This window comes from Bubalus kerabau, chromosome 4 (assembly GCF_029407905.1).
Source record: "Bubalus kerabau isolate K-KA32 ecotype Philippines breed swamp buffalo chromosome 4, PCC_UOA_SB_1v2, whole genome shotgun sequence".
Lineage (NCBI taxonomy): Eukaryota > Metazoa > Chordata > Mammalia > Artiodactyla > Bovidae > Bubalus > Bubalus kerabau.
The window spans coordinates 12,027,307-12,045,303 of record NC_073627.1 but is presented as its reverse complement, the minus strand read 5'-3'; the positions used below and the strand labels follow the sequence as shown (position 1 = coordinate 12,045,303).

General features: G+C 39.9%; 1 protein-coding gene across 1 annotated transcript in view; it reads right to left on the bottom strand.

The window, feature by feature from the left end:
* Positions 1-17,997, bottom strand: part of RNF213 (ring finger protein 213) — a 142,137-nt gene that overhangs the window by 29,567 nt on the left and 94,573 nt on the right. The window contains 8 exon segments of the mRNA XM_055579591.1: positions 1,382-1,481; positions 1,585-1,754; positions 2,479-2,661; positions 2,777-2,877; positions 11,570-11,690; positions 12,269-12,450; positions 12,771-12,977; positions 14,143-14,297. Of these exon segments, the coding sequence (XP_055435566.1) occupies positions 1,382-1,481; positions 1,585-1,754; positions 2,479-2,661; positions 2,777-2,877; positions 11,570-11,690; positions 12,269-12,450; positions 12,771-12,977; positions 14,143-14,297 (1,219 nt within the window).

Here is a 17,997-nt window from a genome sequence, read left to right as displayed (position 1 = left end):
TCTTTTAATAACCTATAATGGAAAATAAATTCAAAAATAATATATATGTATATGTATAAACACATAAAAAAGAAGTCTACTTTTTGAAATTTGGTACTGTTTATCTTTTTGCCAGTTTTTCCAAATGTCTCATGGATATCTAACAACAGTGTATGAGATACAAAGTTTTAAATATACTTGTGTAGGATATGATTAATATAAATTAATTAAGTATAAATCCATTATATTTAAATTATTAATGACATCACTCAAGATGCTTCTATTCTTATCTTTTCTTCATTTGATAAAATATTCTCAGAGAAATGTTAATATGTCTCACTATGATTTTATATTTTTTCTTTTCCCTTGTATTTCTTCTATTTTTTACTTTATATACCTTTGTTTCTCTGTTGCTAAGGTGTCTAATGGCTTATGATGTCTATTTTCTTTATGAGTTGTACCTTTTATCATTAAAAATATTCATTGTTGTTTCAATTAAAATAAATTAACCAATTTTAAAAATAAAAAAACTAAAAAATAAAAACAAACCAAAAAAGGTCATTTTTAGGTATGGTAAGCTATTTGTTCTGTAAGAAAATGTATTTTAAAAATTTTTAGTTGAAAATCTTCCAGGAATTCTGTCTGAAAAGACTATTTCACAAATAATAGGGAGGGAAAGAAGCAAAATAAAATGTCTGTAGACAAGGCTACAGCAGATCCATGATTTAAATGTAAATCTAATCTCTATCTTGAGTCACCTTTCAGACATTTAAGTTAGAAATAGCTGTCTCTGTTGGAAATTTTTAATGGCATCTTGATTTTGCCATCACCTCAAGGTATACTCTCACAAGTCAGGACACAGGATGAGATATCAAGTATCTTCCAAAAGATGTCTTCTGAATACAGACCAGCTTTCTAAGAATTTTCGAAAATAGCATATGGGCTTCTCTGTACATTCATAGAATCAGAGAAACTTAAGAACAGAAGCAAAACTTAAAACAACATCAAGGGCAAGGCAGGTAAGTGGAGATTCTAAGTTACTGTCCAAAAAACCCCACAAAACTTTGTAGCTGTGGAACTGAAATGAGAACTTCAGATTCCTGACTCCCGATTTCCTGAACCCACACATCTCACAGCGCTCTGTCCCCTTCCCCCAAATCTGTCTTCTTCTTCCTAATCACGTGCTTGTGGGCATAATGAACTCATGCCCAGCATGTGAATATGCGAAGGATACAACCCATACAGATAAAGGAACCAGAGCATCTCTTGTTAAAGGAGTTTTCCCAGATCATGAGCTAGCTACCAGTTCTTCAAAGAATACTTTGCAGCAAAGAAAAAGCCACAAGGAGGAAATAAAGAAGTCATCGCGTTTCAGAGGCAACTCGATGTTCATGGTGCTCACCTGTACTTTAAAAGCAGTTTCAGTACCACTGAGCGGATCATGGGGGTCTTATCCACAACATCATCAAAAGGAGAAAGAGATTTTGTGTGTTCACAGCATCCTAAAACCAGAAAGAGAAACCAGAAAGATCATTGTTCACATCAGAGATAAAAAAATGAGATGAAGAACTGAATTTTTAACTCTATGGAAAGATAGCCACTCACGTTGGGGAGCCTCTCGATGGAGCTCCTTCTCTACAAACAGTAAGGACAGCAGGTCTTTGACCACTTCCTTCTGAGGTGGAGAATTGTCTTTGAAGCACATGGTAGAAACCAGGTCCACGAAGAAACTATTGCACATCTGCCGAAAGTGGGCATGTTTCTCAATGACCTCCCTTGGGAATGGTTAAAAACCGTGGTCAAAAGTCTTGTACAATGTGTTCCAGAGTTCCTCCCTACATAGTGCTTTGGGATTTGGATAGCAATTTTTAAATTAAAAGATGCAAGTATCTCCTTACATAGATTAGAATGAAACTGCAATAGACAGTACATAACTTGGCTCTTTTAAGAAACACTTTGATCATTTGGATCATCTAGCAATAGCCTTCATATCCTAAGAGTTTCTCAAAGATCCCATCCACTGTGCTTGTCTTGTGCTCCACTTTTAGGAGGCATCAGAAGGGAGGAAAATCAATGACCTGGGTTAATTTTAACTACTGCCCTGAAAGGTTCTTAGCCATACAAGAGTTAGTTTTATCCTTAGGATAAAACTTATCTTTATCCTTAGGATAGAACATGGATTGCATTTATACATCAAGAGGATAAACCAGTTGTATCTAAACTCCTTGGGTACTTGTGATGGCTTTAATTAGTTTACAACTTTCTGGTTTATTTCCTTTAAATTTTCTATCTCCCTAATCTGTACACACACATATCTTGGGGAGAGAATATTTTGAGATGCTAGGTGTTTTATAAAGGTACATAAATAATTAGTCATCTTTCTTAGGACACTTCTCTGCTTTCAGTTTTTCTAAGATTAGTAGTTATTTTTCTGAATACTGTATTTCCCAAAAAGGAAGTAAAAAAGAAGAAGCATTCTCAAGAGAAAGGGTGTTTTACCTGTGCTCCTGGGAAACAGTTGGACAGAAGGTGTTTGGTAAGTCAGTTAAACAACGGGGGCATCCCATCTGCCCTTGGGTGAGGTGAACTTCAATGCAGTGCAGGCAGAGTATATGGTCACAGGGCAGGCAAACAGGATCCTGTGCATCTCCTAGACAGATGGGGCATGGCTGAACCACAAACCTAGAAGCCAAGAAGGGCGATCAGTTCTAAAGCAGAGAACCCAGCCGTAAGAAGCAAAAAATACCAAAGGTTCTGAATTCTCTCTCCCTTGGAGATCCCAAATTCAAGAGCTCACCTACTGAGGCTCTTTGTCACTTGATCCTTACATTCACGAAGAGTAGTCATCACTGCGATGAAAGTCCTGTGGGTCTTGGTGTCAGAGTCCTCAAGTAGGCACTGAAGGAGAAGGGCAGTGGAGGGGGTGGGTGGAGCTAATTAGCAGTGAGGAAGGCAGGGAGCAGAAAGGCAACAAAGACAAGAAAACAGCCTACTGGAGGAGCTGCCCAGTTAGGGCTCTGGTATCTGCAGTTCAAGGCTTTTTTATTTGTTTAGCAGTTTCTTTAACTTTGAATGCCGTTTGTAACTATCCTGCTTTGGGTTGAAGGCCGATATTCTCAGCTTCTGGTTTTTCTCCTCTTCCTCCTTTTCTTTTAAGGTCTTAATGCCCCTTTCTATTATATTTCAAACTGTAATGATAATAAAATAACTATCTGTGTATCAACAAGTTTAAGTAATCTTAGCACTTTTTGAATATTTGCTTTATCAGTTTCTAAACAAATAAAATGTTACAGGTGCAGTTTCAACTCCAAAGTATATCCCTTTCTAATTATATATCTGCCCTTTTCCCCCAAAACCCTACCCTCAGCCCTGAAGAACACATTTCTAAATTCCCACTTTCACTAGATTTGCATGCATGCATAAAAACCTTGTTGTTGTTTTGAATATTGTAAACTTTGTATCAGGGACATCACATTGTACCTAAATGCCTGCAAATTGCATTTTTCATTGACAGAAGTAGATTCAGATCATTCATGTTAACTGCTGCATGGTATCTGTTGACAAATATACTGGTCATCTATTTTCCTGTTAATGAACATTTAGAATGTTCCCAAATTTCTTGCAATTTCCAACAATTCTGTATCCAACATTCTTTCATGTGTCAGTACAAATGGGAAAATTCTCTAGGATATGTATTTAGAAGTAGAAACACTGTTTTTTAGCAAAGGCATATCTTTAATGATATAAGACTGTGAGTTTAATGGATGTCCTTAGGGAATTTTCTGATTAGGCATGTTTACTGTAGATGTCTTTATATTATGTATGCCCTTGGACGTTATCTGCTGAAGGAGAGTGCCTTGCTCTTCCTAATCTGGCAAGGGTATCTTTTTACTGTTATAAATTTCCTCAAATGCTTTTCCAGAACCCATTGAAATAATCATTTAGAGTTTATCTTTAAATGTGTTATGGACTAGTTTATTTGGGGTTTTCTATAACATTTTATGAAACATAAATATTTTATTTTCAGAATATTTTATGAAAAAATCTGACAAACACACCAAATGACAAATTGTCCAAAAAACTTGTTCAGATTTTTTCATAAAGTGTTCTGAAAATAAAATATTTATGTTTCATAAAATGTTATAGAAAACCCCAAATAAACTAATCCATAACACATTTAAAGATAAACTCTAAATGATTATTTCAACAGGTTCTGGAAAAGCATTTGAGGAAATTTATAACAGTAAAAAGATACCCTTGCCAGATTAGGAAGAGCAAGGCACTCTCCTTCAGCACATAACACCCAAGGACATACATAATATAAAGACATCTACAGTAAACATGCCTAATCAGAAAATTCCCTTAGGACATCCATTAAACTCACTATCTTATATCATTAAAGAATGGCAGAATGTGGTCCACTGGAGAAGGGAATGGCAAACCATTTCAGTATTCTTGCCTTGAGAACCCCATGAACAGTTCAGTTCAGTTTAGTCACTCAGTCGTGTCCGACTCTTTGCGACCCCATGAATCACAGCACCCCAGGCCTCCCTGTCCATCACCAACTCCCTGAGTTCACCCAGACTCACGTCCGTCGAGTCAGTGATGCCATCCAGCCATCTCATCCTCTGTCGTCCCCTTCTCCTCCTGCCCTCAATCCCTCCCAGCATCAGAGTCTTTTCCAATGAGTCAACTCTTCGCATGAGGTGGCCAAAGTACTGGAGTTTCAGCTTTAGCATCATTCCTTCCAAAGAAATCCCAGGGCTGATCTCCTTCAGAATGGACTGGTTGGATCTCCTGGCAGTTCAAGGGACTCTCAAGAGTCTTCTCCAACACCACAGTTCAAAAGCATCAATCCTTTGGCACTCAGCTTTCTTCACAGTCCAACTCTCACATCCATACATGACCACAGGAAAAACCATAGCCTTGACTAAACGGACCTCTGTTGGCAAAGTAATGTCTCTGCTTTTTAATATGCTATCTAGGTTGGACATAACTTTCCTTCCAAGGAGTAAGCGTCTTTTAATTTCATGGCTGCAGTCACCATCTGAAGTGATTTTGGAGCCCCCAAAAATAAAGTCTGACACTGTTTCCACTGTTTCCCCATCTATTTCCCATAAAGTGATGGGACCAGATGCCATGATCTTCGTTTTCTGAATGTTGAGCTTTAAGCCAACTTTTTCACTCTCCTCTTTCACTTTCATCAAGAGACTTTTTAGTTCCTCTTCTCTTTCTGCCATAAGGGTGGTGTCATCTGCATATCTGAGGTTATTGATATTTCTCCTGGCAATCTTGATTCCAGCTTGTGCTTCTTCCAGCCCAGTGTTTCTTTTGATGTATACTCTGCATAGAAGTTAAATAAGCAGGGTGAGAATATACAGCCTTGACATACTCCTTTTCCTATTTGGAACCAATCTGTTGTTCCATGTCCAGTTCTAACTGTTGCTTCCTGACCTGCATACAGATTTCTCAAGAGGCAGGTCAGGTGGTCTGGTATCCCCATCTCTTTCAGAATTTCCCACAGTTTATTGTGATCCACACAGTCAAAGGCTTTGGCATAGTCAACAAAGCAGAAATATATGTTTTTCTGGAACTCTCTTGCTTTTTCCATGATCTGGCGGATGTTGGCAATTTGGTCTCTGGTTCTTCTGCCTTTTCTAAAACCAGCTTGAATATCAGGAAGTTCACGGTTCACATATTGCTGAAGCCTGGCTTGGAGAATTTTGAGCATTACTTTACTAGCGTGTGAGATGAGTGCAATTGTGCGGTAGTTTGAGCATTCTTTGGCATTGCCTTTCTTTGGGATTGGAATGAAAACTGACCTTTTCCAGTCCTGTGGCCACTGCTGAGTTTTCCAAATTTGCTGGCATACTGAGTGCAGCACTTTCACAGCATCATCTTTCAGGATTTGAAATAGCTCAACTGGAATTCCATCACCTCCACTGGCTTTGTTCGTAGTGATGCTTTCTAAGGCCCACTTGACTTCACATTCCAGGATGTCTGGCTCTAGGTCAGTGATCACACCATCATGATTATCTTGGTCATGAAGATCTTTTTTGTACAGTTCTTCTGTGTATTCTTGCCACCTCTTCTTTATATCTTCTGCTTCTGTTAGGTCCATACCTTTTAGTTCCCTGATCTCCTCCTGACGTGGACAACTGGCCAGAGTGCCCTGACCGGCCCCTACAGTGGATTGGTCTATAGAGAAGACAGCTGACCTGATCTCACCTTAAAATGATGCTCAAGCAGGAGAAACAACACTACACCAGGATGAGAAGATGACAACATTAGAGGTAGACAGCTTGCCCAAGATGCTCGACCCGATTTGTATGATCATTTATGTTTTCTTGACTTCTTAGACCTCTGCATGGAGAAGGCAATGGCACCCCACTCCAGTACTCTTGCCTGGAAAATCCCATGCATGGAGGCACCTGGTGGGCTGCAGTCCATGGGGTCGCTACGAGGCGGACACGACTGAGCGACTTCACTTTCACTTTCCACTTTCATGCATTGGAGGAGAAAATGGCAACCCACTCCAGTATTCTTGCCTGGAGAATCCCAGGGATGGGGGAGCCTGGTAAGGCTGCCGTCTATGGGGTCGCAGAGAGTCAGACACGACTGAAGTGACTTAGCAGCAGCAGTAGACCTCTGCATATAAATCAAATGCTTTTCTATCATAGGCCTGATTCTATGCTAGTTTTAGAAATCAATTCAATTGTTGGATTTGTGGCCAATTACCTGTGTCTAGTTCTGGGTTACCTTGCTAAATTTCTCTACTACAAAACTCTAACTGGTTGGCCCTGAGAAAATTTACTTAAAAAAAAATTATAGTCATATTCAGGTTACTGTGATATTACTAGATGGGATCCCCTCACTGGGCCAATTAATTATGCCTGCTCTGACGCTGGCCATAAATTTGAGCTTTTTTCTATTACTCAAGCTCATCAGAGCAACAAGAAAAGTTTCAGCAAAAGAGGAAAAAATCTCCCACAATTATGGGATGGATTTATATAGATGACACCAGGCTATGGTAATTTAGGTTTAAAGTCTCCTCTGTGTTGGAAACAATTAGATCATACTAAGGGCAGACACACTGAAACCATACTCACAGAAAACTAGTCAATCTAATCACACTAGGACCACAGTCTTGTCTAACTCAATGAAACTAAGCCATGCCCGTGGGGCAGCCCAAGATGGGTGGGTCATGGTGGAGAGATCTGACAGAATGTGGTCCACTGGAGAAGGGAATGGCAAACCACTTCAGTATTCTTGCCTTGAGAACCCCATGAACAGTATGAAAAGGCAAAATGATAGGATACTGAAAGAGAAACTCCCCAGGTCAGTAGGTGCCCAGTATGCTACTGGAGATCAGTGGAGAAATAACTCCAGAAAGAATGAAGGGATGGAGCCAAAGCAAAAACAATACCCAGTTGTGGATGTGACTGGTGATAGAAGCAAGGTTTGATGCTGTAAAGAGCAATATTGCATAGGAACCTGGAATGTCAGGTCCATGAATCAAGGCAAATTGGAAGTGGTCAAACAAGAGATGGCAAGAGTGAATGTAGACATTCTAGGAATCAGCGAACTGAAATGGACTGGAATGGGTGAATTTAACTCAGATGACCATTATATCTACTACTGCGGGCAGGAATCCTTCAGAAGAAATGGAGTAGCCATCATGGTCAACAAAAGAGTTCGAAATGCAGCACTTGGATGCAATCTCAAAAATGACAGAATGATCTCTGTTCGTTTCCAAGGCAAACCATTCAATATCACAGTAATCCAAGTCTATGCCCCAACCGGTAACGCTGAAGAAGCTGAAGTTGAATGGTTCCAGGAAGACCTACAAGACTACAAGAGCTAACACCCATAGGGGACTGGAATGCAAAAGTAGGAAGTCAAGAAACACCTGGAGTAACAGGCAAATTTGGCCTTGGAATACGGAATGAAGCAGGACAAAGACTAATAGAGTTTTGCCAAGAAAATGCACTGGTCATAACAAACACCCTCTTCCAACAACACAAGAGAAGACTCTACACATGGACATCACCAGATGGTCAACACCGAAATCAGATTGATTATGTTCTTTGCAGCCAAAGATGGAGAAGCTCTATACAGTCAACAAAAACAAGACCAGGAGCTGACTGTGGCTCAGATCATGAACTCCTTATTGCCAAATTCAGACTTAAATTGAAGAAAGTAGGGAAAACCACTAGACCATTCAGGTATGACCTAAATTAAATCCCTTATGATTATACAGTGGAAGTGAGAAATAGATTTAAGGGACTAGATCTGATAGAGTGCCTGATGAACTATGAACTGAGGTTCGTGACATTGTACAGGAGACAGGGATCAAGACCATCCCCATGGAAAAGAAGTGCAAAAAAGCAAAATGGCTGTCTGGGGAGGCCTTACAAATAGCTGTGAAAAGAAGAGAAGTGAAAAGCAAAGGAGAAAAGGAAAGATATAAGAATCTGAATGCAGAGTTCCAAAGAATAGCAAGAAGAGATAAGAAAGCCTTCCTTAGCGATCAATGCAAAGAAATAGAGGAAAACAACAGATTGGGAAAACTAGAGATCTCTTCAAGAAAATTAGAGATACCAAGGGAACATTTCATGCAAAGATGGGCTCGATAAAGGACAGAAATGGTATGGACCTAACAGAAGCAGAAGATATTAAGAAGAGGTGGCAAAAATATACAGAAGAACTGTACAAAAAAGATCTTCATGACCAAGATAATCATGATGGTGTGATCACTGACCTAGAGCCAGACATCCTGGAATGTGAAGTCAAGTGGGCCTTAGAAAGCATCACTACGAACAAAGCTAGTGGAGGTGATGGAATTCCAGTTGAGCTATTTCAAATCCTGAAAGACGATGCTGTGAAAGTGCTGCACTCAGTATGCCAGCAAATTTGGAAAACTCAGCAGTGGCCACAGGACTGGAAAAGGTCAGTTTTCATTCCAATCCCAAAGAAAGGCAATGCCAAAGAATGCTCAAACTACCGCACAATTGCACTCATCTCACACGCTAGTAAAGTAATGCTCAAAATTCTCCAAGCCAGGCTTCAGCAATATGTGAACCGTGAACTTCCTGATATTCAAGCTGGTTTTAGAAAAGGCAGAAGAACCAGAGACCAAATTGCCAACATCCGCCAGATCATGGAAAAAGCAAGAGAGTTCCAGAAAAACATATATTTCTGCTTTGTTGACTATGCCAAAGCCTTTGACTGTGTGGATCACAATAAACTGTGGGAAATTCTGAAAGAGATGGGGATACCAGACCACCTGACCTGCCTCTTGAGAAATCTGTATGCAGGTCAGGAAGCAACAGTTAGAACTGGACATGGAACAACAGATTGGTTCCAAATAGGAAAAGGAGTATGTCAAGGCTGTATATTCTCACCCTGCTTATTTAACTTCTATGCAGAGTACATCATGAGAAATGCTGGGCTGGAAGAAGCACAAGCTGGAATCAAGATTGCCAGGAGAAATATCAATAACCTCAGATATGCAGATGACACCACCCTTATGGCAGAAAGTGAAGAGGAACTAAAAAGTTTCTTGATGAAAGTGAAAGAGGAGAGTGAAAAAGTTGGCTTAAAGCTCAACATTCAGAAAACGAAGATCATGGCATCTGGTCCCATCACTTCATGGGAAATAGATGGGGAAACAGTGGAAACAGTGTCAGACTTTATTTTTGGGGGCTCCAAATTCACTGCAGATGGTGACTGCAGCCATGAAATTAAAAGATGCTTACTCCTTGGAAGGAAAGTTATGACCAACCTAGATAGCATATTAAAAAGCAGAGACATTACTTTGCCAACAGAGGTCCGTCTAGTCAAGGCTATGGTTTTTCCAGAGGTCATGTATGGATGTGAGAGTTGGACTGTGAAGAAAGCTGAGTGCCAAAGGATTGATGCTTTTGAACTGTGGTGTTGGAGAAGACTCTTGAGAGTCCCTTGGACTGCCAGGAGATCCAACCAGTCCATCCTAAAGGAGATCAGCCTTGGGATTTCTTTGGAAAGAATGATGCTAAAGCTGAAACTCCAGTTTTTTGGCCACCTCATGTGAAGAGTTGACTCATTGGAAAAGACTCTGGTGCTGGGAGGGATTGGGGGAAGGAGGAGAAGGGGATGACAGAGGATGAGATGGCTGGATGGCATCACTGAGTCGATGGACGTGAGTCTGGGTGAACTCAGGGAGTTGGTGATGGACAGGGAGGCCTGGCGTGCTGCGATTCATGGGCTGGCAAAGAGTCGGACACGACTGAGCGACTGAACTGAACTGAACTGAATAATGATTGAAGTTTATAGACCATGATTTTGAGTGTCCTTGAATTCTGAAGATTAGTTTTACTTTGAAATGATATGAGTTTCTAACACTCTGCAAATCTGTTAATCAAAAGATTCAAAAAAGGCAAAGAACTTTAGACATTTTCCAAAAAAGATTACAATAAGGAATAAGAATATGAAAAAAATGCTCAACATCACTAGTCATTAGGGAAATACAAATCAAAACCACAATGAGATATCACTTCACACCCATTAGGCGGGCTGTGATTTTTTTTAAAAAAATGGAAAATAGCAAGTTTTGGCATGGATGTGTAAATACTAGAGCCCTGGGGCATTGCTGGTAGGGATGTGAAATGGTGTGACAACTGTGGAAAATGGGATATTGATTCCTCAAAATGTCAAACATAGAATTGCCCTATGATGTAGCAATTCCATTCTTAAATGCAAACCCAAAAGAATTAAAGTAGTGACTCAAACAGGTACTTCTACACCCAGGATGACAGCAACACCATTTACAATCATCAAAAGGTGGAAACAACCCAAGCGCCCATCAATGGATGGCTGGATAAACAGAATGTGCTCTATCCATACAGTGGAATCTTAAAAAGGAAGAAAATTGACACCTGCTACAATGTGGATAAACCTTAAGAACATGAAATATGCCAGTCACAAAAAGACATTTCAAAGGCTGCACAGCAAAGCTACTGGCATTGCTTGTGTGAGGTTCCTGGTGGGCAGAGGCTATCTTCCCCGAGAGGCCACTGATGCTGAAAGGACGGTCGCTTTTTCTGAAGGGTACTATCCTGTGTGTCACCAACTTTATAAGGGTGTCGAGGGGCAGGGACATGGGTCTTCCTGTGCCCTTGGTCCCACCAACAGCACTGTTTGGAAGTCCACAAGTCCAGCGGCATTCTCCTGGTTCCCCGTCTTCCTGACCTTAGCAGGTCCCCTTGGGCCAGGCTGCTGGTCTGGTCTGGGGCCACTGGAGGCCTGGTTGGAGCCCACCCTTCAGTCCTCCCAAAGCTTTCCCAAGTGTACTTGCTGCATGAATAGTTCATTATCCTTCTAGGAATCCTAAATAACATATCCTGACAACACTCAGGAGAGGGTAAAAATTAAACACCAAAATTGTAATGGCTTATATGATGAAATCATTTTCCTTAGCACTTCTAGATAAAACTGTCAGAGCAGAAAGGGAAGGTACCACCCAACTGATAAAAGTTGGGTCATGCTTCGACTGTTCTTCATCTTACAAAGAGGCAGATCCATGCCTGACAAGCCAAGCCTCCGAACTCACCTTGTTCAGTAAGGAGACATAGTCGGTCACCAGCTCGAGCAGCTCAGGAATCTGACTCTCTGTCTCCAGCAGCACGTGCTCCACAAAGAGTGAGATGGAGAAAATGCGATTCCAGTGGGTTCTGTCAAGAGAGGGGTTCCCTCACTCAGCTCTGACAAAAAAACCTGAGACAGAAGGCAGAGGTGCAGGGAGGTAGTTCCAAGGCACAGGGGTTGAAACATAAGAGAAGGAGCAGGTGTGAAGGTAGATGAATTGGGTAGAAGCCCTTTTGGATGTTCTCCCTGACCTTCACCCACTTCTGTCTTTCTCCTCCCCACAGACTCCCAGCTCAGACAACTCAAGTTCCATGCCTCTGCCCACGTCTGGTGACTCCCACCTCGCCCTTAAAGGCCAGCCCAGGACTTGTCCTCTGGGAAGTCTACCCCGAGTGCATGCCCTTTCTCTGTCACCCTGCTGGGGTCCTCTGCAGCTGCTCCTTCTCCCGCAGGATCGTAATAATCCACTCACCTCTACATCACCCCCATCACTCTGTGCACTCCCTGAATGCTCAGTTCTCTCCTCTGTTTTTCTAGGATCATTGCAATGCCTGGTGTTTAAGTAGGCTTCCACAGATATTATAGAATGAATGAGGAAAGGCCCACTTCAAGTGATAGGAGCATCTGCCCTCTGTCTGATGTGCCTGGGCCTCTTGGGTCTCACCTGATGTCTCTGATGAGGGTTCTGGTCATCATCCCACAGTCCTGCACGTACCCTTCTGAGCAGAGGAGCTCCAGTGGCATGGAAAGATTCTTTACCGTCTGTAACCAAGCTTGGGGACTGGGCTTCAGGAGGTTTTCCGTCAGCATTTCAGCACAGGCCACTGCTGCCAACACATCCAGACTCTGGGGAGTAGAGAACAGATCTATGACTGACCAGTCTGTCCCCCAACCCCCATTGCACTGCTCTAAACAACCCCAGTTGTTCCTGTGTTCCAGGCTTGTAGCTTCCCATTTCATGGTCTTGGGATTCAGGAGGCATGAGTTAGATGCGTTCTAAATGAAGAACCACACTGATGTGTGTGCTGGTAAAGATGTCTCCCATTTGGAACAAGGCCAATAAGCTTTCCCTTCCCAGCGTGGTGGTGGGAGCATTCACTTCCTCCACTAGCTTGAGGAGGCCAAGCCGGGTTAAATGCATGAAATGTCCTCAAAAGGGGTCATACCATCTCACGTAAAGCCCAGCTGTGGTTCTGTGTGCCTTTTGTAAGGCTTAGTAAAATTGGGGGGTGGATAGTCAAGATCCTGGAGAAGTTCTGTAGCCGGCTTCTGAAATGGTGGTAGGCGAGGTGCACTGACAGTAAGGAGACCTCTTCCTCTGGCCTTCCTGCATTCAGCTGACTGACGCAGGACCACAGAGCCATCTGCAGAACCTGGGATGAAAAACAAGCTTTTACTCTATTATTTGTAAGCTATTTTTTAAGAAAGATACATTTTCCTTGTGGAAAATTGGAACTATTCAAAAATGACAAAAAAGAAAATTAAAAACCATGCACACTATTAATATCCCTTGTCTACATTTTGGTGTTGTCCTTCCTAGATATTTTTAGATCCATACCTCCTCTTCCTGTGGTCCCCAAATAGGGTCACAATGTATTCCTTTTTTTTTTTCCACTTTAGCGTCTAAGAATTTCTCTACCATGAGCACAACTGAAGAAAATCATATTTAATGGCTACACATTAACCAATCAGTTGACTGTATTTTAATTTGTCTAACTCTAATTTTAGACAACTAAATTGTTTCTAAATTTCCATTTTTAGAAATAAAAGTGAAAGGAACATTTCTGTGAATAAAATAATTGTCCACATCTCTGATTATTCAGATTTTGTAAAGTTCTCCATTCATCCCAACACAGTTTTCCAGAAGCACCATGCTGTTCACTGGCAATGGAGGAACTTCTGGCTGTTTTAAATACCAGTTTTGCCACATGGACAAGCAAAGATGGTATCTAAAAGTTATTCATGCTTTGTGGATTTACTAGTGAGGCTGAAAATTTTCCCAGTGTTTTCTGGACATCTATATAATTATTCCATTTTTAGTTAATTTATAACCTTCACTCATTTTTAAAAATTAGGGGATTTTCTTATTGATTTCTAAGAATACTTTATTAACCCTTAATCTTCTCGGTTATATGTTCTCAAATCTGTTAGTTTCCTTTTTTATCTATACTGAAGTTTGAAATCTTCAATATTTCCATTGAAATTTCATTTATTATTATTATTAACTTGCTGTGGTCTGTTGAATATTTACTTCATTTTCTTTAAGAAAAACTAAACATTTAAAAAGAAAATGTCCCAGGAAATTGGAGATCTTGTTCCTGTTACTAAAAACCCCTTGTTTTAGGGGTGCTGAGAGGTGGGCTAACCATCCAGCCCCAAGGGTTCTGAAGATGTGAGTGGCATTTTCTCACACCACTGTCCTCTTGGACCACATTCTGTTCCACAAACATTACAGCTCCAGCAGTTGAGGAAGAGTTCTCATGTTGGCATCTTGTCCATGATATACTAGCCTCGCCTAGACCCCGAGTCAGTACTTACATTTAACTGTTCCCAAGTGGACACTCTCATGGTCAAGAGAAGGAAGTCTTTCAGGTAGCAGTGAAGAACTTCTTGCTGCTGGTCTACTGTGAACTGAGCAAGAAAACTGCCCAGTGCAGTTTTCTGAAAGAGCTCCAGTAACTTCTCTGCCAGTCCTGTGGGGTAGGGCAGCGGGAGGTGGGGCGGGGAGGGAGACAGAGAATGCTTTGGGATAAGGATGTCGACCATGACTTCCCTTACCCATTGAATGCAGGGACACGGACATGGTTCTACTAAGGCCACCTTTTTATCATCATTTTTAATCAAAATGTTTTGTTATTATTTATCATTATGTTTTATTTTTTCAATTAATTATTTAATTTGAAGATTAATTACTTTACAATATTGTCATGGTGTTTTGCCTGTGGCAAAAAACATGAATTGGCCACAGGTATACATGTGTCCCCCGCATCCTGAACCCCTTTCCCACCTCCCTCCCCACCCTATCCTTCCCGGTTGTTTCAGAGCACTGGCTTTCAGTGCCCTGCTTCATGCATTGAATTTGCACTGGTCATCTATTTTACATATGGCAATACACATGTTTCAATGCTATCCTCTCAAATCATCCCACCCTCGCCTTCTCCCACTGAGTCCAAAAATCTGTTCTTTATATCTGTGTTTCCTTTGCTGCCCTGCATGTATGATCATCTGTACCATCTTTTTAAATTTCATATATATGTGTTAATACACAGTATTTGTCTTTCTCTTTCTGACTTACTTCACTCTGTATAGCAGGCTCCAGGTTCATCCACCTCATTAGAACTGACTCAAATGTGTTCATTTTTATAGCTGAGTAATATTCCGTTGTGTATATGTACCACAACTTCCTTAGCCACTTATCTGTCAATGGACATCTAGGTTGCTTTCATGTCCTAGCTATTGTAAATAGTGCTGTAGTGAATTGGGGTACATGTGTCTCTTTTAATTCTGGTTTCCTCAGGGTGTGTGCCCAGCAGTGGGATTGCTGGGTCATATGGCAATTCTATTCCTAGTTTTTTAAGGAATCTCCACTCTGTTCTCCATAATGGCTGTACCAGTTTGCATTCCTACCAACAGTATAAGAGGGTTCCCTTTTCTTCACACTCTGTCCAGCATTTATTGTTTGTTGACTTTTTGATGATCGTCATTCTGACCAGTGTGACATGATACCTCATCATGGTTTTGATCTGCATTTTTCTAATAATGAGTGAAGCTGAGCATCTTTTCATGTGTTTATTGTCCATCTGTACATCTTCTTTGGAGAAATGTCTTTAGGTCTTTTGCCCACTTTGTGATGGGGTTGTTCATTTTTCTGGTATTGAGCAGCATGAGCTGCTTGTATACTTTGGAGATTAATTCTTGGCCAGTTGTTTCATTTGCTATTATTTTCTCCCATTCTGAGGGATGTCTTTTCATCTTGCTTATAGTTTCCTTCATTGACCAAATGTTTTTAAGTTTAAATAGGTCCAATTTGTTTATTTTTGTTTTTATTTCCATTACTCTGGGGGGAGAGGGGTCATAGATCTTGCTGTGATTTATGTCAGAGAATGTTCTGCATATGTTTTCCTCTAGAAGTTTTATAGTTTCTGGTCTTACATTTAGGTCTTTAATCCACTTTGAGTTTATTTTTGTGTATGGTGTTAGAAAGTGTGCTAACTTTCTAGAAAAAGTGTTCATTCTTTTACACGTAGTTGACCAGCTTTCCCAGCACCACTTGTTGAAGAGACTGTATTTTCTCCATTGTATATTTTTGCCTCCTTTGTCAAAGATAAGGTGTCCATAGGTGTGTGGTTTTATCTCTGGGCTTTCTATTTTGTTCCATTGATCTATATTTCTGTCTTTGTGGCAGTACCATATTGTTTTGATGACTGTAGCTTTGTAGTATAGTCTGAAGTCAGGAAGGTTGATTCCTCCAGTTTCATTCTTTCTCAAGATTGCTTTGGCTATTTGGGGTCTTTTATGTTTCCATAGAAATTGTGAAATTATTTGTTCTAGTAGTTTGATAGGGATTGTGTTGAATATATAGATTGCTTTCGGTAGAATACTCATTTTCACTATGTTGATTATTCCAATCCAAGAACATGGTATATTGCTACGTCTATTTGTTTTATCTTTGATTTATTTCATCAGTGTTTTATAGTTTTCTGTATACAGGTCTTTTTTTGCCTCAGGTAAATTTATTCCTAAGTATTTTATTTTTGTTGTTGCAATGGTGAATGGGATCGTTTCCTTAATTTCTCTTTATGATTTTCATTGTTAGTGTATAGGAATGCAAGGGATTTCTGTGTATTAATTCTATAACCATGCAACTTTACTATATTCATTGATTAGCTCTAGTAAATTTCTGGTGACATCTTTATGGTTTTCTATATAGAGGATCATGTCATCTGGAAACAGTGAGAGTTTTACTTCTTTTCCAATCTGGATTCCTTTTATTTCTTTTTATTCTCTGGTTGCTGTGGCTAGGACTTGCAAAACTATGTTGAATAGTAGTGGTGAGAGTGGGCACCCTTGTCTTATTCCTCATTTTAGAGGAAATGCTTTCAATTTTTTGCCATTGAGGATAATGTTTGCTGTGTGTTTGTCATATATGGCTTTTATTCTGTTGCGGTATGTTCCCTCTATGCTTACTTTCTAGAGAGCTTTTATCATAAATGGGTGTTGAATTTTGTCAAGCCTTTCCCTGCATCTTTTGAAATAATCATATGGTTTTTATCTTTCAGTTTGTTAATATAGTGTACCACATTGATTGACTTGCAAATAATGAAAAATCCTTGCATCCCTGGAATAAAGCCCAGTTGATCTTGATGTATGATCTTTTTAATATGTTGTTGGATTCTTTTTGATAGAATTTTGTTGAGGATTTTTGCACCTTTGTTCATCAGTGATAATGGCCTGTAGCTTTCTTTTTTTCTGGTGTCTTTGTCTGGTTTTTGTATCAGGATGATGGTGGCCTCATAGAATGAGTTTGGGAGTTTCCCCTCCTCTGCACTTGTCTGGAAAAGTTTGAGTAGGATAGATGTTAGGTCTTCTCTAAATTTTTGGTAGAATTCACCTGTGAAGCCATCCGGTCCTGGGCTTTTGTTTGTTGGAAGATTTTCGATTACAGTTTCAATTTCTGTGCTTGTGATTGGTCTGTTCAAATTTTCTATTTCTTCCTGGTTCAATTTTGGAAGGTTATACTTTTCTAAGAATTTGTCCATTTCTTCCAAGTTGTCTATCTTATTGGCATATAGTTGCTGATAGTAGTCTCTTATGATCATTTGTATTTCTTTTTGTCTGTTGTAACTTCTCCATTTTCATTTCTAATTTTATTGATTTTTCTTGATGAATCTGGCTAACAATTTATCTATTTTGTTTATCTTTTCAAAGAACCAGCTTTTAGTTTTATTGATCTTTCCTATAATCTCCTTCATTTCTTTTTTGGTTATTTCTGCTCTGATTTTTAGGATTCCTTTCCTTCTACTAATTTTGGGGGTTTTAGTTCTTCTTTTCCTAGTTGCTTTAGGTGTAAAGTTAGATTGTTCATTTGATGTTTCTCTTGTTTCTTGAGGTAGACTTGTATTGCTATGAACTTCCCTCTTAGCACTGCTTTTACTGAATCCCATAAGTTTTGGGTTGTCATGCTTTCATTACCATTTTCTTTTTTTTTACATATTCTTATTTCCTTTGTGACTTCTTCAGTGACCTGTTGGTTATTTTAGAAGCATGTTGCTTAGCCTCCATATGTTTGTGTGTTTTTTTATAGTTTTTTTTTTCCTGAAGTTGATATCTAATCTTACAGCATTGTGATCAAAAAGATGCTTGAAAGTATTTCAATTTTTTAAAATTAACCAA